This window comes from Cervus canadensis, chromosome 4 (genome assembly GCF_019320065.1).
Source record: "Cervus canadensis isolate Bull #8, Minnesota chromosome 4, ASM1932006v1, whole genome shotgun sequence".
Taxonomy (NCBI): Eukaryota; Metazoa; Chordata; class Mammalia; order Artiodactyla; family Cervidae; genus Cervus; species Cervus canadensis.
The window spans coordinates 48,227,097-48,251,550 of record NC_057389.1 but is presented as its reverse complement, the minus strand read 5'-3'; the positions used below and the strand labels follow the sequence as shown (position 1 = coordinate 48,251,550).

The 24,454-nt window shown below is 41.9% G+C and overlaps 1 protein-coding gene across 2 annotated transcripts in view; it reads left to right on the top strand.

Annotated features, from left to right (window-relative positions):
* AFAP1L1 (actin filament associated protein 1 like 1) overlaps window positions 1-21,373 on the top strand; it is a 69,231-nt gene extending 47,858 nt beyond the window's left edge. For both annotated transcript variants that reach the window (XM_043465017.1, XM_043465018.1), the window contains exons 13-19: window positions 2,271-2,416; window positions 3,067-3,139; window positions 4,451-4,562; window positions 14,620-14,784; window positions 16,726-16,904; window positions 18,685-18,813; window positions 20,251-21,373. In XM_043465017.1, coding sequence (XP_043320952.1) covers window positions 2,271-2,416; window positions 3,067-3,139; window positions 4,451-4,562; window positions 14,620-14,784; window positions 16,726-16,904; window positions 18,685-18,813; window positions 20,251-20,274 — 828 coding nt within the window. In that variant the 3' untranslated portion in view covers window positions 20,275-21,373. The remainder of the gene's footprint in view (window positions 1-2,270; window positions 2,417-3,066; window positions 3,140-4,450; window positions 4,563-14,619; window positions 14,785-16,725; window positions 16,905-18,684; window positions 18,814-20,250) is intronic.
* The last annotated feature ends 3,081 nt before the right edge of the window (window positions 21,374-24,454 follow it).

Here is a 24,454-nt window from a genome sequence, read left to right as displayed (position 1 = left end):
TGAATTTCAGATAAATGACAACTAATTCTTTTTACTACAAGTATATCCCATATTTGGGACATACCTATACTAATAAACTATTGTTTATCTGAAATTCAAATTTAAGAGAACCGTGCATTTTTTTTTTTTCTTTTCAAAGGATTTATGAGGGCAAAATTCACATAACATTGACCATTTTAAGGCAAAACCCTCCCAGACTTCAGACAATCCTACAAAGCTATGGTCATCAAAATAGCATGGTATTGGCACAAATACAGAGATATGGATCAATGGAGCACAACAGAGAGCCCACAAATAAACCCACACACCTAAGGTCAATTAATCTTTGACAAAGGAGGCAAGAATATACAAAAGGAACGACAGTCTCTTCAGCAAGTGGTGGTGCTGGGAAGGCTGGACAGCTGCATGTAAATTTTATTTGTTAAATCCGGCAACCCTAGACCCAAGGTTTGTTTACTCTGCCTTATAAATATAGTCCCAAGCCTAAAAGGCATCTAGTCTAACTCTGATCTAATTTTGGAAACCTCTCTAAAATTTACTTCCCACCAGTGACTGTTCATCTCAGATAAACCACTGCTCCTCCCACCAAGCAACTAAACTTTTACAAAGATTTTCTCCATAATGAGTTGAAATCTTAAAACTCTGTGTAGGCAGCGACTACACCTGTTCTGCATATTTTTGTTTTTCCAGAACCCAGCCTGATATCCAGCAATACTGGGCTGGACAGTATTGGGCTCTTAGTAAGGGACAGTAAGGACTCAATTAACATCTGTTGGACAAATGCCTGAATGACAATGTGATTTCATTTCACCCACTCATTTTTCCTAACTACCCACCGGCACCAGGCCTCCTCTCTGGGGTCATACAGAATACACTGAATCTCTCTTTACATGTCAATCCCTCAGCTATTTAGACATTTAAAATATTAACTGGTAGAAAACTTAAACAACTATCCCCTATATTACAGATAAGGAAACTGAAGCCAGGGCAGTCACAGGCTTCATCCAAAGCTCCACAGAGGATTAATGGCCTCTTGGTCTTTTTCCTTCAAGTAAGACCCAGGCTCTAGGCATTGTTTTCTTTGCCCAGTACCCACTGCCTCTCTCAGTTATTAAATGTAAGGAAATATTGATTCCGTAAGTCACTTCTACTTTTGATAGCTTGAGATGGGTCTTTTACTTCTCTTCAGAAAGAGCTTTCCCTTTCTCTTCACAAACAGCTTTCTGGCAAAAACTGTGCTTTCTAAATTCAAGTTAGTTTTTGTGTGCTAACTTGATTTTATGATGATGCTCTTTAACATTTCTCTGAGAATATTTATCAAGTGCAGAAAAAATAAGAATAGGAGCATCTTGAATGATGTTATTAGTAATTTAAATATTTTTATTTACATTAACTTACATCCTACACAAATATATTTAAAATTCTGCATCTCATATGTTGTTATTAGATGTCCATCGGACACTTAGAAAAACTGGAAAAAAGATAAACATTACTAAATTTCAAAAAGTAGAATTCTTTTTTTGTGTGATTCAGTTATATATACACATATATTATTTTTGAAATTATTTTCCATTATAGGTTATTACAAGATATTGACTGTAGTTCCACACAGTAAATCTTCATTGCTTGTTGCATATATATTTTTTTAAAATAGAAATCTAGCATTCTATTCATACTAAGTCAAACAGGTGGAATCAAACTGTCATAAATTTTTTAGTTAGGCAAAAATTTGTAACTTTTCTAATACATATTTATAATACATATTATTTTATGATAATGTTCTTTAAATAAAAACATGTGTTTAGTTGACCAGCAACTTCTTAGAGATTTTCCTGTATACAATATTATATATAATTGGCATTTATGATACAAGAAAAAAATTGGGGTTATGTGATAAATAGCCTCCTCATTTAATAAAAAGAAAATATTAAAAAAGAATTCAGAGAAAAGCTAAGTTTTGTTTTCATATCTAATTGGTCTGGAAGGCTCTGAGGATAATGAGTAAAGCTATATGTTTTAGAGAGGTAGTTGGGGAGGGCTTCTCTGAGGAGGTAGCCCTAGAGCAGAGACCTGAATAGAGGTCTCTATTTTCTATCCAGAAAACTTAAAACTTGGGTTTCTGGATGAGTGCTCTAGTCTTGCTCCTCTTGGATCCCTAAGTATTGGGTCCAAACAGATACTATACGCATGTTGGTTTGGCTGAAGTGAGTGGGTAGCTAGAGGCCCTCAGTGTGCCAAAGTGAACTCAGCTTGTGCCTTCTCTCCCTCAGGCAAGCTGCTCAGAGGACATGGGCCGCTGGCTTGGGCTGCTGCTAGTGGAGATGGGATCCAAAGTCACTCCCGAAGCTTTGCACTATGACTATGTGGATGTGGAGACCCTAACCAGCATCGTCAGTGCAGGGCGCAACTCCTTCCTGTAAGGGCCAGTACCCCACAGCCCCTCAAAGCTGCCCACAACCTTTCCTATCTCAGCTCCCTCTCAGAGGTGGAATGGGAGGGAAGGGAGGATGGGTTGAGAAAGACTGCTTCCTTTGGAAGTCAGAGTGGGTGCCTTCCTCTTCCACCAGGAGGAGTGAGCTGGTTAAAGGAGGAGGCTCAGGGCTGGGGATGCTGTGGATGGAACGAGCCAGAAAGAAGCAGCTCTTTTCGACCATGGCCTGGGCTCTGCTCTCATGCCATAGAAACTTAGGGTCCCCATACCCTTGAGCCTCTGGGCAGGCACGAGGCTCGTCTGCAGAGTTTGCATTATACGTGCCAGCTTCGAGCTATGGCTCTATCATGACCAACAGCTTGGGTTGGTTGCTTGCCAGCCTGGATCCTCTGTTTTCTCACGTACAGAATGGAGGCGATGAATAACCTGCTTCCTGGATTGTGAGAATCCCATGCATCCCTGCCTATAAGCTCTAAACACATCAGTGGCACAGTGCTGCCTGGCCTGGCTGCTATCACTAACTTTCTGACCTCCATTAAAAGCTGCTGCCAGAATCAAACGAGTGGACAGGAAAGCACTGTAAGCTGCATAAGTATCATTGTCACATCATCATCATCATCCTTTGTATTTTCTAGATATGCAAGATCCTGCCAGGATCAGTGGCCTGAGCCCCGAGTCTATGATGATGTTCCTTATGAAAAGATGCAGGTATGGTCCCTTGGTACTTTGGGGGACATGGCAAAGGCCACTTATTAGCTCTCCCTCTCTCCCTCCCTCACTATTCCTTTGCCTCAGAGAAATCATTTTTGTTTAACCAGCACCTGGAAGGTGGGGGAGAGGGGACCTTCTTGCCCCAGACTGTAGCTTGGGAGAACCTCTGGAACAGAAGGCTGGGCAGTGTGGAGGAAAGAGCCCCTGACCAGGAAGAAGAGAGGGCTCTGCACGCTACAGAGCACTGCCCCAGTCTGAGCAAGCTTGGGCTTTCCACCACTACAGCTCTGTGAGCTGACTGATTCAGTAATGTCTCAGAGGGATGATAACCGAGTGGCTGCCCCCACAGGCCTTTACCTGGTGGCATCCACAGTCTGGGCTTCGGCTCCCAGGGCAGTCTCCCTGTCTTGCTCACTAAACCAAGAAGATGCCAGCTTATTAACTTACAGTAAGGCCTCTGTAGCCATCACATGACCCATCCTGCTCCACAATCTGCCCTGTGCCTTCTCCTGCCACGGGAAAGCAAGAGGACCACATTCTGACTAGACATTGTTTGGTGAGTCAGGCCTCACAGCTCATGGACAGAGAGGGAAATCAAGGTGCCAAGGAAAGCAGATGTGTCTACAGGGCAGGACCCCTGCTCTGGACAGTGCTGGATGATGGTCTGAGCTCTTACCTCTAGGTTTTGCAAGAACTAAATGAAATACTTTATGGGAAAAGCTTAGCACAGTACCTAGACACTGGAAGGTCTTATAATGAGGGTAAATAATACTGCTATTATCAATATCATTATTATATGACTATCATATTCCACTCATGGTTTCCTGAGCTTTGACAAGATGTTGAGTGTTCTCGCTACTCTTTCATGTGAAAATGTATAGCCAGTCTATTAAGTTATGCCACTTCTATCACTGGCTGATCTCAACTTTGACTTTTTTTAACTTAAGACTTTATATTAGCAATTCAGAAAATTTGAAGGATACATCCAAATGATGTACTGACAAAAATATCTATGATAAATCAAATATGGTCACCCAAAGTCTTTTGAGACGTCCTAATTTTTCCTTTCAGCAGAAATTCCAGTTTAGGGTTGCCTTCTGCTGCCCCTGACAGGAAGGTATGAGGATCAAGTAACATACTGCTAGTGCAAGTAGTTTATAGACCACTGAGGGCTGCACACAACTAAAAGTGTAAGGCCAAGATCTCAGAGGTCAGGCAGCACTCAGCCATCAAGTGCACTCACAAAGCACCTACACTGACGGCTCTGAGCCCACCCGTACTTTATCTTCTCCTTCCATCTCCCCCCAGGACGAGGAGCCTGAGCGTCCCTCTGGAGCCCAGGTCAAGCGCCATGCCTCCACTTGCAGTGAGAAGTCCCATCGGGTGGACCCACAGGTCAAAGTCAAGCGCCACGCCTCCAGTAAGTTCTGTGTGCAAGGGAGGAAGGGAGGGGACTGTCCGGGACAGGGGCAGGGCGGGGCGGGGGGGATCTCAAAATCAGATCCTTCCAGGGCTCATGTGGTAAGTGAGTAAGGAGAGGTGTAAGAAAATACTCTAAGAAAAATAACAGCACAAGCAGAGTGATAAAGGGCAGTGAGCAGGAGGCCTCAGAGGGAAAAAAACAGGAACGGGTTGGGGGAGACGGAAGGAAACTGCAGTGCTCAGGCCCCAGCTCTGGGCTTCGCTGGCGGTTCAGATGGTGAAGCGTCTGCCCCCAGCTCGAGGGGCAGCCCATACTCAGCTCCAGCCAAGGCCCCCCGGCAGCAGTGCCAGCTCAGATTTGCCAATTATCCAAAACAAACCAGAAATCGACTTATTTTTTAATGTTAGCAACTATTCAAAAATTTTAACACTACATAAAGCCACATATATAGAGAGAGTTCACCTCTGTCCTAGCACTTCATAAAAGTTTGTTGAACTGCCTGATTGCCACACTGCAAAGTAATGACTAACTGTGTCAGAAAACTCTATGGTAAAAGGTCTCTTTGATTCCCAACATAAATCTCTACTCCTGTATGATTTATCTTTATGAGCAAGCCAGCTTTCTGTAGGACAGCATGTCCTAAGACTCTCATGTTGCTTTTACTTGCTTCCCCCTGTACCGGAACACAGTCAAGTTCTAGTCTTTGCTTTTTGAAGATTTTTTTTTTTTAATACTTTCCTTTATGATAACTCCGCATCATTGTTATTGTTTATTTGCTCAGCTGTGTCTGACTTTTTGAGACCCCAGGACTGTAGCCCACCAGGCTCCTCTGTCCATGGGATTCTCCAGGCAAGAATACTGGAGTGGGTTACCATTTCCTCCTCCAGGGGATCTTCCCCACCCAGGGATCAAACCCATGTCTCCTGCATTGGCAGGTGGGTTCTTTACCACTGAGCCACCAGGAAAGCCCACTTCATTAGCACAGATAATCTCTTCTAGAGTCAAGAGATTTGTATTCCATTCCTTACTTGGTCACTAAACTACTATGTAACTTTGGAAAAGTCCCCTCCCCTCTCCAGAGTTTCCTCTCTGAACAATTAAAGGGTTGTTGTAACATTCCTTATACTCTATGCTTGTGGACACTAGAAATGCACAGCCCTATGGAATACCCATTTCAGAATGGGAAACTGAATGGAAATAAGCATATAAGATTGAAGAAATCACAAAATGTAACAACAACAAAAAAAAAAAAAACTAGAACAAAGACTAAAAAAAAATTCCTCAAATCAAATCTCATACTGAAGCTCAGTCTATAAGAAAGAGAAAAAGCGGAGCTGCTTTGCCTGGAGTGCAGAGACCTGCTTGGCCTCCCCTTTGCTCCACACAGTAGCCTGTTACCCATCATTGTGAGATCATACAGCTCCTCAAAGACTGTTGGAAACTATGGATCTAGTCCAACAATGTTTTTCAGATGAAGAAACAAGAACATAAGAGAAGGGTTTTACCCAAGATCGTGTATTAATTACCCATTGCTACATAATAAATTACCCCAATTTTCACAGTTTAAAACATAAGTGTGTGTTATATCAGTGTTTCTGTGGGTCAGGAATCCCGAGACTTAGTTAGGTAGCTCTGGCTTAGGGTCTCTCATGGGGTCACAGTCAAGAAGTCAGCTGGTCATCTGAAATCATGTGATAGCTTGGCATGCTAGAGAGTCTGCTCCCAAGATGGTTCATGTGTATGCCTGGCAAGTTTGTGCTGGCTTTTGGAAGGAGGCCTCAGTTCCTTGCCATGGGGACCTCACCATTGGGCTGCTTGTCCTCATGACAAGATAGCTGGCTTCCCCCACAGCACGTGGCCCAGGAAGGAGGGACAGAGTAGAAGCTGCATTGTTTTTGTGAACTGGCTTTTGTGATCATTTCTGCCACATCCTAATGGTTGCACAGGTCAGCCCTATCTAGAGTGGAAGGGGACTGCAAAAGGACAAGAACACAAAAGTCATGGGAACTGAGGGGACTGCTGAGGAAATGGTAGCATCAGAAGCTCCATAGACCTGCTTCCCAGAAACGACCATAACCAGTGAGGACTGCTATATCAGTCATCTAAAGTCTCCAGAAACTGTCCTAAGGGCATATGGCAAGTGAAGACTTATTCTAGATAATTTACTAACTCTCAGTTAAAACACTGAGACTTTGAGACATCTGAGCCACAGCCCACTCCTTTATCCCTTTCCCAGCTCAGCGAGGCAGAATCTCCACTCTAGGCAGCTGTGGACAAGAAAACACGGCTCTCTTTTCTCTCACTCCCAGTCAAGAGCGGCAGTATCTCCCCAATAAGATCAAGTTACCAGCATCTCTTATCACTATCAATTATGTATTACAGACATTAAATCACAGGTGAGTGCAGCCCACAAGTAGGGTGCACCCAGACTCCACTCATAGGGCAAATGCTCTACTCAAGGTTGGGCAGGCCAAGGATACAGGGGCCCTATTGCCCTCACCCCAGATCACTCATAAGGCAGGGGTTCCACACTAGGAGAGGCAAGTTGAGAAGATCAGAGATAACAGTCCCCACCCAGCACCCAGCTCACAAAACAGAGATGTCACTCCAAGAGAAGCAGGCCATTGTTCAGAACAGTGACTCTGAGATTTCTGCCCAAGGTAAAAAGAAAGGCAAGTCATAAAAACATTGAACTCCAGGGACTTGCTTGGTGGTTCAATGGTTAAGAATCTGCCTGCCATTGCAAGGGAAATGGGTTCGATCCCTGGTCTGGATCTAGGCCCACGTACCACAACTACTGAGCCTGTGCTCTAGAGCCCAAGTGCCACAACTACTGAAGCCCACGCACCCCAGAGCCTGTGCACCACAACGAGAAGCCACCACAATGAGAAGCTCATGCACCACGAGAGAAGAGACCCCACTCGCCGCAACTAGAGGAAGCCCACACACAGCAACAAAGACCCAGCACAACCACAAAGAAATTAATTTAAAAAAAAACCAAACACTGAACTCCAAAGCACGCTTTCAAAAGAATTGACTTTAATGGGAATAGAATGTGGAGCAAATGATGATACAAAGCATTATCAAAAACAACAGAACAATCAGCTGACAATTAGTGGAACCTAACAGCTGGATATGATACCAAGAGTCAGGCAGTGTAACAGAGAGATCAGAAAGAAAGTCCTGCTAAGATCACTGTCCTCCAAGGTGACCATATATGCCTAAGGCTGCACCCTCTGTGGATCAACATCAGAGGCCACCATCACCCTGATACCAAAACCAGAGAAAGATACCACAAAAAAGAAACCTACAGGCCAGTATCACTGACGAACATAGACACAAAAATTCTCAACAAGATACTACCAAACCAAACCCAGTAATACATTCAATTATCCACAAATCAATATCCACAAATCAATCAGTGTAGTACACCATATTATCAAACTGAAGGATAAAAACTATATGATTACCTCAATAGATGCAGAAAAAGCTTTTGACACAATTCAACACTGATTTATGATAAAAACTCTCCAGAAAGTGGGCATAAATGGAATTTACCTCAAGATAATAAAGGCTATATATGACAAATTCAAAGCTAAAATCATTCTCAATGGTGAAAAACTGTAAGCATTCCCTCTAAGATCAGAAACAATGCAAGGATGTCCACTGTCATCACTTTTATTCAACATAGTTGTGAAGTCCTAGCCATGGCAATCAGAGAAGAAAAAGGAATGAAAAGGAATTCAAATTGGAAAAGAAGTAAAATTGTCACTGTTTGCAGATGATGTGATACTACACATAGAAAATCCCAAAGATGCTACCAGAAAACTACTAGAGCTTAGCAATGAATTTGGTAAAGTTGCAGGATACAAAATTAATACACAGAAATCTCTTGCATTCCTTTACACTAACAATGAAAGATCAGAAAGAGAAATTAAGGAAACAATCCCATTTACTATCACATCAAAAAGAATGAAATACCTAGGAATAAAAAGCTACCTAAGGAGACAAAAGACCATACTCTGAAAACTATAAGACAATGATGAAAAAGTCAAAGATGACATAAACAGATGGAAAGATATATACCATATTCTTGGAAGAATCAATATTATAAAAATGACTATACTGTCCAGGGCAATCTACAGATTCAGTGCAATTCCTATCAAATTACCAAGAGCATGTTTTACATAAATAGAACCAAAAAAAATTTTAACTCATACGGAAACCCTAAAGACCTTGAATAGCCTAAGCAATCCTGAGAAGAAAAATGGAGCTGGAGGAATCAAGCTCCCTGATTTCAGACTATACTACAAAGCTAGAGCAATCAAAACAGTATGGTACTGGCACAGAAAGAGAAATATAGATCAATGGAACAAGGATAAAAAGCCCAGAAATAAACCCATACACCCATGGTCAATCAGTCTGTAACAAAAGAGGCAGGAATATACAATGGAGCAAAGAATCTCTTCAATAAGTGGTGCTGGGAAACCTGAAGAGCTACATGTAAAAGAATGAAATTAGAATATTCTCTTATACCATACACAAAAATAAATTCAAAATTGAGTCAAAGACCCAAGTGTGAGGCTGGACACTATAAAATTCCTAGAGAAAAACATAGGCAGAACACTCTGACATAAATCACAGCAATATCTTTTTGGAATATCTTTTTGGAAGATTACGTTACCCCCTACAGTAATGAAAAGTTAAAAAAAAAATAAACAGGATCTAATTAAACTTAAAAGCTTCTGCACAGCAAAGGAAACTATAAACAAAAAAGACAACCCATAGAATGAATGGGAGAAAATATCTGCAAACAAAGCAACTGACAAGGGATTAATCTCCAAAATATACAAATAGTTCACACAGCATTACATTAAAAAAAAAAAAGCAATCAAAAGATGATAGATGATCTAAATAGTTCTCCAAAGAAGACATACAGGTGGCCAAAAAGCATATAAAAAGATGCTCAACATCATAGTATATGAGAAATGCAAATCAAACATCATCAAAAAGTCTATAAATAATAAATGCTAGAGAGGGTGTGGAGAAAAAGGAATCCACCTACACTGTTGGTGGGAATGTAAATTAGTATGACCACCATGGAGAACAGTATGGAGGCTCCTTAAAAATCTACAAATAGAACTACCATATGATCCAGCAATCCCACTCCTGGGCATATATCCAGAAAAACACAATTCGAAAAGATATACGGACCCCAGTGAATTTTAAAAAGATACATGTTCACTGCAGCACCACTTACAATAGCTAGAGACATGGAAGCAACCTAAATGTCCATCGACAGAGGAATGGATAAAAAAGATGTGGTACATAAATGCAATGGAATATTACTCAGCCATAAACAAGAACAAAATAATGCCATTTGCAGCAATATGGATGGACCTAGAGATTATCACACTAAGTGAAGTCAGACAGAGAAAGACAAATATATGGTATCACTCATATGTGGAATCTATTTCTTTAAATGATATAAATGAACTTATTTGCAAACCAGAAAGAGACTTACAGATATCAAAACAAATGTATGGTAACCAAAGGGTAAATATGGGAGGGAAAGATAAATCAGGAGCTTGAGATTAACATACATACACAGCTACAGAGAGGATAGAAAACCAACAAGGACCTGCCTACTGTATAGCACAAGGAACTCTACTCAATACTCTGTGATAACTATATGAGAAAAGAATCTGATAAAAAAAAAATGAATATATGTATATGTATAATTAATCACTTTGCTGTACAACTGAAACACAATATTTTAAATCAACTATATGTCAGTAAAAATTTTTTAAAAAACAGACAAAAAGATTGGATAAATATGTGACATACATATATACAGTGGAATATTGCTCAGCCATTAAAAACAGTGAAGTCCTGCCATTTGCAACAATACAGATGGCCTTAAACAGTATCATGCTAAGTAAAATAAGTCAGACAGAGAAAGGCAAATACATATAATTTCACTTATACATGAAATCTGAAAAAAACAAGCAAACATAACAAACAGAAACAAAGTCATAGATACAGAGAACAATAGGGGGTTGCCAGAGGGGAGGAGGCCAGGGGAGGAGAGCAGTGAAGGAGATTAAGAGGTACAAATTTCCTGTTATAAATAAATGAGCCATGGGTATGAAATGTACAGTTCAGGGAATATAGTCAACAATTACATGTTAACTTTGCATGGTGACAGCTGGTAACTAGACTTATCATGGTGATCACTTTAAAATGTATAGAAATATCAAATCACTATGCTATATACCAGGAACTAATATATAATACTGTAGGTTCAATACATTAATAGTTCAAAACAAACAAGCTTATAGAAAAAGAGATCAGATTGTGGCTACCAGTGGCAGGGAGTATGGGGAGGAGAACTGGATGAAGACAGTCAAAGGTATAAACTCCCAGGTCTAAGATAAATAAATACTAGAGATGTAATGTCAGAGGAGGCAATGGCACCCCATTCCAGTACTCTTGCCTGGAAAATCCCATGGACAGAGGAGCCTGGTAGGCTACAGTCCATGGGTCGCTAAGAGTCGGACACGACTGAGCGACCTCACTTTCACTTTTCACTTTCATGCATTGGAGAAAGAAATGGCAACCCACTCCAGTGTTCTTGCCTGGAGAATCCCAGGGATGGGGGAGCCTGGTGGGCTGCCATCTATGGGGTCGCACAGAGTCGGACACGACTGAAGTGACTTAGCAGCAGCAGTAGCAGAGATGTAATGTACAACATGATGAATATAATTAATACTGTTCTATGTTACATATGAAAGAGAAAAGAGTAAATGCTAAGAGTTCTCATCACAAGGTAAAAAATTTTTTTCTACTTCTTTAAATTTGTATCTACACAAGATAATGGCTGTTCACTAAACGTGGTAATCATTTCATGATTTATGTAGGTCAAATCATCATGCAGTATACTTTAAACTTACACAGTGTGCAGTGCTTACTCACTCAGTCATGTCCAACTCTTTGAGACCCCATGGACAGTAGCCCACCAGGTTCCTCTGTCCATGGGGATTCTCCAGGCAAAAATACTGGAGTGGGTTGCCATGCCCTCCTCCAGGGGATCTTCCCAACCCAGGGATCAAACCCAAGTCTCCCACATTGCAGGCGGATTCTTTACCATCTGAACCACCAGGGAAGCCGATACTTTAAACGTACACAGTGCTATGTCAATTATCTCAATAAAACTGGGAGGAAAAAAAGTCTGAGAAATGTCACAGCCAAGAAGAACCTGAGGAGACATGATGACTAAATGTAATGTGGTAGCTCTGTAACAGAAAAGGACATTGGGTAAATTCTAAGTAAACCTAATGAAGTATGAGCTTTAGTTGGTTTTAAAAAAAAAAAAAGCAAGTAAGTTGACATTGTTCTATCAAATGGCTCAACAGTACATTTGAACTGGCAAAAGAATCAGTAAACCTCATGATAAATCAATACAGATTATGCACTTAAAATAACAAAACAAAGAAAAATAAACAGAGCCTCAGAGAAATGTGAGACACACCATTAAGAGTACTAACATATACATAAAGGGAGTATTAGAAGGAGAGAAGAAAAAGAGGAGCATAAGAAATATTAAAAGAAATAATAGCAGAAAAGTTGCCACCATTTATTGAAATCATTAATTTACCACAGAGGAAATTCAGTGAAGTTCTAGTAGGATAAAGGCAAAGAGATCCACAAAAGACACATCACACTTCCTGGAGGTCTTCCCTGGAGGTCCAGTGAATAAGAATCCTCCTGCTAATGCAGGGGACACGGATTCAATCCAGTGCCTGGTCCAGGAAGATTCCACAGGCCATGCAGCAACTAAGCCCATGCACCACCACTACTGAGCACTTGCGCTGCAAATACTGAGGCCGCCCTGCACCTAGAACCTGTGCTGCGCAACAAGAGAAGCCACTGCAATGAGAAGCCCATCCACTGCGAAGAGGAGTAGCCCCTGCTCACTACAACCAGAGGCACGCAGCGACAAAGTCCCAGCGCAACCAATAAATAAATAATTTTTAAAAGACAGATCATGCTAAAATGCTAAAGCCAAAAGCAAGGAGGAAATCTTGAAAGTAGAAAAGAAAATCAACTCATTACTTCCAGAGGATGAAAATCTAGTTTGCTTCTTTACCACACAAGCATTACAGGGTTGCATGTGAGATAAGCCGCTCTCCGAGGTGCTGACACTGCAAGGTGGATCAAGATGGTGGCTCCCAAAGGTGAGTCTACTTGCTGGCTTGGTCCATAAGGAAGTTTTCACTCATCTGCAATGAGATGAGAAAAATAAGCACAATGCATGAAGTTTCTCATAAAGTTAATTCTACTCAATATAAATGACTATTCTACATTTGTGTCCAACTCCTGATGTTAAAATATTATTCTGCTAAACAGTGGGAATAATAATAATATTGGTAGTTTTAAGGTCTTTATATTGTCAACAGTATAATGCTGACCGTCCTTTGTTGGCATCCCTATTTTTTCTGTGAATGTTTTTTTACATTTTTTCAATTGAAGTATAGTTGATTTACAATGTGGTGTTAGTTACAGGTGTACAGCAAAGTGAATCAGGATATCCCTATTTATATTTTGCCAGTTTATAAAATCCAAAAGTCTGAAAGCCAACTTCTTTGGGATGCTATTGTATAGCTGGGAAGTACAGGGAGCCATGCACCCTCTTCACAGACCTCCAAGCTTTACTTATAATGAGGTTTGAATTGTAGAGTATTAAAGCAGAAACTGATTTTTAAATAGGCCATGGGTGACCACTGCAATCCCTACAGAGCTGCAGAGGCCAGACCCCCAATTACCAGCAAACTGTGGGAATTGCTCCACACCCACTTACAAAGCACCATGTGTGACTGACTGTAGCACAAAAAAATAAATAAATAAAACTTTCACTAAGAAGTTAGACTATGGCCTTGCTCAAGCTTGGCGGTATTTCATAGCATGGATCCTTGAGTCAGATAGACATGAGTTCAAACCTGGGTTCTCCCATCATTAGCAGTGAGACCTAACCTCTTGTGCCTCAGCTTTCCCAACAATAAAGCAGAGCAAATAATAGTAACTTTTGTGAGGATTAAATAGAAATGCAGATAAATTACCTAGTATATAGTAAGCAGTCAATAAATTTTTGCCATAATTATCTGTTGCTATTGCCCACCATAGTGTAAAGCCTATAGTAGAATACTAGGTCTCTCTCAACCCCCCTCTCCTTTTTCTCAGTAATAAAACAGGCAATGCCTGACTTTAACCCCAGGTCTCAATTCTCTGTAGATCTGTGTTACATGTAGCTGTCTATCCTATATGCACCGAAAATTAACTACAAAAATGCCCTTTTAAAACAAAAATGTGTATACATCACAAAATCTATTTTAAGTTATTATCTAACATTTACTAAGTTCTATTTGCCAGGTACTACACCAAGCACTTTTCATGAATTATCTGTTTAAAACTTTATCACAATGCCAAGAGGTAAATCTGACTGATATCCATATTGACAAATGAGGAAACTAAAGCTAGGGGAAGGCACAAAAACACCACATTCACTTTGTCTGATGTAATACAACCAGTAATGGGCAAAAGAAAACACAGACCTTGATCTGTCTTGTTCTAAAGCCCTTGTAGGGCTTTCCCTGGTGGTTCAGTGGTAAAGAATCTGCCTGCCAGTGCAGGAGATGTGGGTTCAACTCTGGGTCAGGAAGATCCCCAAGGGAAGGAAATGGCAACCCACTCCAGCATTCTTGCCTGGGAAATCCCATGGACAGAGGAGCCTGGCAGGCTACAGTCCACGGGGTCACAAAAGAGTTGGACACAACGTAGCTACCTAACAACAAAAAAGCCCTTCCTCCTCATCCCTGTGCACCATTGCCTCCCTTTGGCTCCTAGTTTCCTCTCCTTCACACTAAATATATCTAGGGGTACGGACCTAAATAGTCCCATTTTATGGACAGATTGAGGCTGAGAGAGAAGCTAACACCACCCAAGGACTCTCACCAGAGCTCAGAATTGAGGACCTTTTCCTGCCTCATCTCTGCAGGTGCCCATCAATATAAGTACGGTAAGAACCGAGCTGAGGAGGATGCCAGGAGGTACCTGGTAGAAAAAGAGAAGCTGGAGAAAGAGAAAGAGACAATCCGGACAGAGCTGATGGCACTGCGGCAGGAAAAGAGGGAACTAAAGGAAGCCATTCGGAACAACCCAGGTATCTATGGGGTGTGGCCCTGAGCAATGAGGGGCTCACACTTGAGCCTTGACACCTCCCCTGCTACTAGCCACCTGGCTTCTTACCAGGAAGAGGTAGGCTTCTCCTCCCCTTTCTCCTTCTCCTCACCACCACCGTCAACACCATGTCTCCTGACTAATGAAAGTGCCATTGACTAACTGCTTTTAGAGTGAAGGGATGTATATCCCCTCACAATGTATAGACTTAATGTGGTAAAATGAGATCTGATTTTAGAAATTTTAAAACATGAAAAACAGAGTGTGCCTTAGAATCAAGGAAGAGATATCATTTTGAACCTCACATTAACTCATTCATTCACAGCTATGTACTAAGGACCCAAATGTGTGAAACATTGATCCAGGTACTGAGAATAATGGATAGTGACAGTTCACCAGTATCCCCTTCTGAAATCCAGGACCATGACCTCTGCAGGCCTTATATACCCTGGGCTCCTCTGTGCCCCACTTTCTGCCATTTTTCTGTTGAATTCTCTCTTTAGCTGCAGTTCAGCACACTTTCAGAATAAGGTTTCTGAACATGTTGCAGGGAACTGGAGGTCCTATCGTTATATAAAATATGTCTAAGGTCACATAGCCCAATGAAAATCTGATGGAACCTATGGACCCTTTCCTAAAGGAGAAAACCCCCACAAATCACAATGTTGCAAATAATTTCAGGAGCTCAAGTGCACCCAGAGCCACAGATTGCCTAGGAATTCACAAACCTCAGACTGAGAACTTCTGGCATAATGACTTGTTCTATGTGGCTAGGAACCAGAATCAATGGGAAGAAGGCACACGAAGACAGTTTGGTTTCAATATAAAGAAAAACTTTCTAAGAGTCAGAACTAGAGTTTGAAGCAGGTTGACTTGACTGTCCAACTTGTCCTGCTCAATTTTTTTCTATAGCATATAACTTTTTAACAGATTACTTATTGTATTTGTATTGTTTTCTCTCTCACACACACACATATACATATAAACACACAATTATAAGTTCAATAAGGGCAAAGATCTTTCCCTGTTTTGTTCACTAATATATCTCAAGGGCATACACTGCCTGGTACCGAACAAGCACTCAATATTTACTGAATGAAAGAATGAATAAAAAGAATCACCATTATCAGAAAACCCTCCGTGGCAACCTCTTTCAGGGCAAATAATGGAACTAATTTTTAAACCTATCAAGATCCAAGACAGCTCCTGACACAAAGTCCTAACACAGGTTTGTTGGATTAAACTGAATAAGCAGCAAAATCCTAGCAAGGACTTGTGATCAGTGTAAAGCCCTGCGTTGATTCTTGGTTACAAGTAAGAAAACTCACCGGCTTAGAAATGAAAAGAAAAATGTGACTGGAAACTTAAGTGATCAGGTGTAGCAAAGTCCAGGGACTTAAGTGACGTCACCAGGAAGCATGTTTCTCCAGTTCTTGCTTCTGCCTTTCCCTACTTTGGTTTCTTCTCTGTCCCCCATGGTGGCATCAAGGCTTCACAACTCTAGCCCTCACACGTCCATGCAGCCACTCCAGCAGAGACGCTTCTCCTCCCAATGGGCCCCATAAGCACCTTAGGATTCACTTTGATTGGACCAGCTTTGGTCCCTAAACTAACCACTGTGACCAGAAAGTGAGATACAATTATGGGCCAGGTCTAAGTTATGTGCCAATCTCCTGAACTGGAAGTGAGGTCAACCCCATTCAATCTATAGGGAATGAGAGGGGAATGGGGAAATGGACAGTGCGCAGATAAAAACCACACAACCCAGCACGGAGCTAGAACTGCAGGTCCAAAGTCCATCCCTTAACCAGAAGTAAGGCTAGAAAGGCCCTCTGGGAAGGCAGGTCACGGGCTGTGGGGCTGCCAAACTCCCTGATGTTTCTGGCCAGGCTCAGCTATTTCTCATAGATGTCTTTGGACACAGGGGCAAAGTTAAAGGCTCTTGAAGAGGCTCTGGCCACCCTGGAAGCTCAGTGTCGGGCAAAGGAGGAGCACCGGATCGACCTGGAGCTGCGGCTGGTGACTGTGAAGGAGCGCTTGCAGCAGTCCCTGGCAGGGGGCCCAGCCCTGGGGCTCTCCGTCAACAGCAAGAAGAAGAGTGGGGTGAGCTGCTCCTTAATCTCCTCACATGCTGCAGGCTTTCATGATCATTCTTTGAGGGCCAGGAGTTATCCTTATTTACAAATGAGAAAGCTAAAACCCTGAGAGGGAACATGTCATAAGTGGCACACCTATGAAGGAGACTCTTTGGAGCAAGTTCTCTGGCCTGTGTTCTCTCCACTGAAGCACCACTATTTGACTTTTTATCCTGAATGTAATCTTAGAAGTGGCCTTGGGGTTATTGATAATATACTATATTGAATAAGAACAAACTTCTATTGATCAATTACCATAGGCTAGTGCAGCATCTTAACCTGTATGATTTCACACAATCTTCATAGCAGTCCAGTGAGGCAATATGATGTGTATTCACCGTATCTGACAGACAAGGAAACTAAGGTTCAGATGTCAAAGTACATGCTCAAGGTCACTCAGCTAAACGGGAGACAGGATCCCAAACCCAGGAAGTCTGACTCCAGAAACTTGCTTTAGCCACTGGTACAGGCCCCCTGCTGGGACCCCCTGTGTACCAGGCCCTATCCTCAGGGCTTTGCATCCGTTGTCTCTAATGCTCCCAGCAACCCTCATGTTGAATGGGGTTTCTTCAGGGAGAACTTCAGTGACCTCAGTCTGTATCAGTGTCTCAACCCCAGCATGACTACTAGTAATTTTTTATAGGGCCTGTCATGTGCATTGTAGGATGTTTAGTAGCATCCCCAACCTCTACCCATCTAATGCCAGGAGCTCCATGTCCAGTTATGACAACCAAAAATGTCTCCAGAAATTGCCAAACATCCCCAGGAAGGACAAAACTGTCCCCGTTTGGGAACCACTGGTCTAAATTACCAACAGTCCCATCTGTTATTCTGCTTCATGGCACTTAGCCACAATGCGTGTGTGAATATATATATCTGAAAAATAGCAGAAGTGCAATAAATGCTTGTCAAATGAATAAATGTTTATACCTGCTTTTAGACAAGGAGACAGTATTCCTATTACCATCCAAGGTCAGGCCACACCTCATGACTCAGAAGCCAGAGCAGTTTCTTCTACTCCTACAGTTCCTCTCCATGGGGTCATTTCCAACCTCATTTACAGAAAAGCTTAGAGGCCAGGGACAAAACAATTTCCGAGAATCAGAGAGGGCTGGTGGAGGAGTAGAAGTGGTTCCCTCATCCCAGATGCTTCCTCCCACCAGCATGCCCTGATGTTCACATTCCACAGAGCTTTTCCCTCCACTTTTGATCCTTGTGATGGCCTTTGGAGAAAGTCCTCTCTAAATTCCCTACAGGCTTAACTATCGGTATGTCACATTCAAGGAACTACATCCAGCAAGATACTAAGCAATCAATTGAAAAATTTAAGGAGTAAAGGCAGTGTAAAAAACGTGAAGGAATGCAGGAAAGAGGTTAAGAGACAGGACTGTGGGATCCCAGCTGTCTCACTCACCAGCTTTATGGCCTTGAGCAGTGACTTGCCCTTCTCATTTTCCTTAACTGTAAAATGTAACAACATAATAAGTACCTGCTTTATATAACTGAAAAGGCTAAATGAACTATGATAATTTATGCAATGTCTGGTGCACAGTGAAGATTCAGATATTTTAACTTTAGTAATTTTAGTCATTTAATCATAAATTTATTCCAAGGCCCTCAGGTGTCTTGTACCCCTTACCCTGTTTGATGCTGACATGTTTGCACAATGTCTTCTACTTGCACTCTTTCAAGGGCAGGCTGTGTGAGTACGAGACCTCACCAATCTAACTATCTCTTGTCATCAACAGGAAACTGCAAATAAACCCCAGAACAATGCCCCAGAGCAACCTCTCCCTGTCAATTGTGTTTCTGAGTTACGGAAGAGGAGCCCATCCATCATAAACTCCAATCAAGGAAGGGTGCTACAAAAAGCCAAGGTACCACGACAGTTTGGCTAATCAAAATTCAGAGACCCGGAAGCTTCCTTTCTATATAACCTCACCAAGGACAAAAAATATCAGCTAGTGAGAAAGACAGAGAATTGCCAGTATATCCATGCAGTAAAACTCATAAACTTTGCTCAGAAAGCAAGACCCTCAAATCTCCCTTGGAACCTATTTACTCTTTCTTAATACATAATTCTGCCAAGCTTTGGTTTCTGAACCTACAATATGTGTTGAGACAAGAAAGTCCCCGTTTAATAGGTGAGGAAACTGAGTAAAGGCACTTGCCCAAGGTTATGCAGGGCATCACTGAGAGAGCTGGGATGCAAATCCATCTCTTCCACTTCCAAGTCAACAGCTCACTCCATGATACTGGAGTGAAACCTGGGGCATCCTACCTCTGAAACTTGGGGCCAGTTGTGTTCCAGAACTTTCTGAATTTTAGAAAGGTAATGTGGTGCATATACTATGTATAATGAAAGACCCCAAGTTCTCAGGAGGTACTCTGTAAGCAAACATGTTGATAATTCTATAGCAAGACACAAACATTCACAGCACATTAAATAAACAGACTTCAAATGACCTCTTATCAGGTCAGGCCAGGGCCACTGAATCTGTGCCAAAACACTTGAAAAAGATTCTGGTCTCAGAGCTGTCTGGTTTCAGAATGGCAGATAAGAAAGTGTGGACCTGAAAACAAATACCTGAGCATTAGGACATGAGATAAGAGAAGTAACCAGCCCAAGGCCAGACCACCGAGACTAGACATCAGCAAACTTTTTTGGGAAAGGGCCAGACAGCAAATATTTGATGCTCTGTGGACCACACGGTCTCTTTCACAGCCACCTACCTCTGCCATCATACCAGGAAAGTAGTCATAGACAGTGTGTAAAGGAGTGTGTGTTTATGGACACAACTTTGAATATCACATAAATTTCAGGAGTCATGAAAAAAATTTTTTTTGAAATATTAAAATCAGAATACCATTCTTAGTTGATGGGTCATATAAAAATATGTAGTGAGCCAGATTTGGTGGTCCATGAGCCAGAGTTTGCTTCTCTTTGATCTTTATGGGCCACTAGAAGAACTCTGGATTTTGTTCTAACATAATGGAAAGTCACTGGCAAATTTGGACCAAGGAATTCTGGGGTGTGAATTACATTTTTAAAAGACCATTCTGGCTACTATGTTGAAAATGGATGAGGGGATAGAGAGATCAGTTAGGAGAATTTTGATGAGAGATTAGAAAAGTTTAGTGGAGGTGATAGGAAGTAGCTGGTTTTAGAGGTAGAGAAGAAGGATTTGCTGCTGAGGATGTGGAGGATAAGGAAAAGAAAGAAATCAAGGATGTTTTTACCTTGTTTTCATCCTGTAAATTATACCTGAATATTCAATAAACTGATTTTTTTTTCCTGTTTTTCTGTTATTCAGGAATGGGAAATGAAGAAGACCTAGAAAGAAGATGAGGATTTCATCCAAAGGAAATAACACCTTGTCTATCCAAGGCAAAGCCTTTTTTACAAGGAGACATCAGAAGACTGGAAGTAGCCCAAACTCTCTGGCCATCCCAAAGACAAGCCTTTATTGTCTGCATGATTATAGGGAATATGGGAAGAAAAGAAGTAGAATAGGGAAACAGAGGGCATCCTTATAACTTTACAGAGGGTGGAAATGGGGGCGGAGGGAGACAGAAATCTCTACAGTTGTAAAGGTTTTGTTGATTGTCTTTGCCTTCCCCTCTGAAGAAATGAAAGCACATGTGAATAAGCCATTCCATCCCCTTCTCAGCATCCCATTCCCAGTCCATAGGAAAAAGGAAGGTCCTGAAGCATCAGTGGTGCAGTACAGAGAGATGGGACTTGATCATCTGACAACACCTGTGCCAAATGGATTCACACTGGGCATTACTGACAATCTCTAGGCAAAACAGGCTGAAAAATCAATACCATTATCCCTATTTGCATGAAGTGAACAAAAACTACAGAGATTATGCAAATTCTACAATCATTCCTCATGACACAGATTCTAGAATCCCAGATTTGAGTGTTTTCAAATCAGAGATCTGGCACAGAGGAGTTCAGCAGGCCAAGAAGTTCAGCAGCTGACATATTTTAAGCTCACAGTGCTACTCAGAAGCACAGATTTCTAATGTCCACAGAATGTTGCAGGCACTGTAAGGTGGGATCATTTGCTATCAATCAAGTCCCCCACCTAGTGTATACGGCACTCAGGCTCTGGGAGCTATGATTAGAAACCCAGGTGATACTCTTTATGTCTTTAACCTTACTTTGCACTTGGAGACCCACCAGTCCGCCCTTTTAAACCCTACTATCAAGTAAACCTATCACATAAAACCAAGAGGATGATGGCTCATTTATGCCACAGGGGTGCTAAACTGTTTATAAACGTTTGATATTTTTATAGAAGAGCAAGGACCTCAAGTCCCAGGCAGTCTTCTAACTGTGCCAATTATTACTTTTTCAACACTGTGGGCCCATTACAGCCCTTCACCACCTTTCCCTCCAATAAAGATAAAAATCATTTAAATGCAAAAGCTCAAAGGTTAACTCAAGGGGAAAGAAAGGAAATCCTAGAGAAGCCTCTGGACACTCTGGGCTGCACACACTTTACTTACCTAAAGCTTTACACACTTGAGCCTCACCCAAACTGTATCACCCTCTGAGGGAGCAGCAGACCAAAGCAAGTAAAATAACCTGATCGAAAGTACCCAGCTGTCAGTGGCAGAATATAAGGCTTAGGGCTGATAAGCCTGGATCCAGACAAGGCTGCTTGAGGTCTGCCTCTGCCATTTACCACCTGTGACTTTGACCTCTGATTGTTTTATCTGTGAAAACCATGTTAACAATGGTACTTTTCTCCCAGGACTACTGGGGGGATTCAATGAGATTAACACACAGGAAGCATCTTGCACACTGTCCAAGAAATAGGAAAGGTTCAGCCATAGTGGGTATTAGCTAGATAAAAAACATCTGACAAATGTTGCATACTTTCCACTGAAGAAATGACTTTCACATGGTTTTAACAACCATTAAAAGCTAAAAGGCAACCAATCCATAATTGACATCTTTCATCCAAATTCCACCTGAGTGTCTTCAGTGACCTTGGAGCTCACATAAACTGCACTGCCAACGTCGTTCTTCCTTAAAATGTAGATCCTGGAATAGCACCCAGCAATTCAACTGTGTATGTGATGTGCGTCACATCCTTTCCTATAGTTATTTTGAGTGACTTTTCCCCCAATAGATCTTGGCTCTTTGAAGGGGTTACCCTTCAAAATTAATAATTAACATTTACTGAGCACTCACCATGCATCAGGCACTGTTAGCCATGACTGGCTTACAAGACATACATCCCGTGCAGTCACGGAGGGCCCCATGCCTAGCAGGGCTCTGTGCTTGGTTTATTGCTCTGTTACCCTCTCAGTAATCTTGAACAAAGGGCTCCACACTTTACTTTTGCCTTTTATGTAGCCAAAGCTGGTGCTAATTACTTCTCTAGGTATTTTCCCTTTAATCTTCACTAAAACCCTGTGAGATAGGTTCTGTTATCCCAGTTTTCACAGTTCAGGAAATGGAAGCCCGGAGAAGTTAGGTAACTTACTCAAGTCCACATTTAAGAAATGGTGGAGTCGGCATTTGAATACATGGAGTCTGACCCTAGAATCCCCTTCCTCTTGGTTCCAAGGTCCTGTTTGACTCATGTCCTCCCTCCTTTTGCACTGCAGCATTCAGAAGCACACAAGCACTTAATGAGTGGATGCAGCACACCTGGTGTAACTTAGCTATAAGATGTTTTAACAAAATGGCTACAGTGTGGATGCCACTTCTGGTTTGGTTGTTTTTTTCAAAGTGTAGGGCCATGGTTCTAAGGTGGACTTGAAGCTCCATCCTCCCCAGTACTGCAAAGCATTTAGATTATCAGACTTCTAGTATCACTGTATCCTCAGTGGGGGTCCTTGAGCAGGTTCACCAACCTCTCTGAGCCTGTTTTCGATGTAAAAAAGAATCATGATCACTCCTTAACCCATGTTTTCCTAAGGCCAAAAGGAAACAGAAGGTTGCTGATTATAACACACTTGAACCAGGCCTTGGATAGAATATAAGGATGCAAAAGACTCCAGCTTTCTCTTTATGGAACTCACAAACAAGCAGAGAAAAACTATGACTCAAATAGCTACAGTACAAACGAGCCACGCTAAGGTGAAGATTCAGAATGGTGAAGGCACACTGCTCCTTCCTTAAAAAACTTTTTGACTTTAAGGACTATCCAGTAACTAGTCTGGCAACTCCAAGTGTCCACAACCCCAATTACCAGTCTGTTCTCACAACCTGTCAATTTTCCATACTGAATCTCTCTAAAATTCACTCATGTCTTCCCATCTCCACTGACAACATTCAACTTCATTAATTCAACAAATACTAGGGCATCTACCGGAGAAGGAAATAACCACCCACTCCAGTATTCTTGCCTGGAGAATGCCATGGACAGAGAAGCCTGGTAGGCTGCTGTCCGTACAGTCGCAGTTAGACATGACTGAAGCAACTTAGCATGCATGCATGCATTGAAGAAGGAAATGGCAACCCACTCCAGTAGTCTTGCCTGGAGAATCCCAAGGATAGAGGAGCTTGGTGGGGTAGCAGAGTCAGACACGACTGAAGTGACTTAGCAGCAGCAGAGCATCTACTGTGTGCCCCTACTGTACTAGAGGTCAAAAGTCACAGCTGTGAACAAGGCAGACACTCTCATGAAGCTTACACTCAAAACAAAAACCAAAAAACTGCTGGCTATACCTAAAATAGTAGTTACTTTAGATAAAGTGGTTACAAACGTCTCTCTGGTGAGATAATCCCAGGACAGAACACACCCCTTCCCTGCATGGACCGGTCCAACAGCTTGTCTCCCCACCTTAGACCCAATCTCCTCCACACTACGGTCAGTGACCCCTTAAACACGTAATGGCGCTGTAACGTTGAAGTTCTTTAGACAAAAGGATTTTGAACAGCTACATTAGGGCACTGTTCCACTGTTTATTAAATATGAACAGACCAAAAAAAAAAAAAAATCTCTGCCCTAATGGAGTTTACACATTAGTGAGAAGAAACGAAAAAATACACATTTCGAACCACAGTAAGTAGAGGGGGAAGGGGGAATTGGCGAAAAAAGCAAGTATGAGTGGTGAGAGATGAGGGTCAGGCTTCGACTTTCTTTAATTCCTCACAAGCCCTGGCTCTAACCACCGTCTTGTGTTGCTCCTCCGCCTCCTCCAGTACTTTAGTCCCTTACTTGCAAGGCGCTCCTTTTTGACTTTGCAGATGCTGTTTCCTTCTACCTGAACCACTTGCCTTCTTTTTTCATTTACTCGTTATTCCGCTTTCAGTTCAAACATTATTTCCTCTGTGAAAACGCCCCCAAACTAGGTCATATCGTATTCTAGGGTTCCACAACCCCAAGCCCCTCACGTTTAAATAAGGGTCATATTTTGACTTTATATGGTGTTTGCACTTGTTTGTTGTGTAAAACTTCATGTAAGCTCCTTGAGGGTACAACTGTTACTCCCTGTGGTCGCCGCGTATTCCGCGCCTACCACTGAGCCTATTCCCTTGTCACAGGAAAC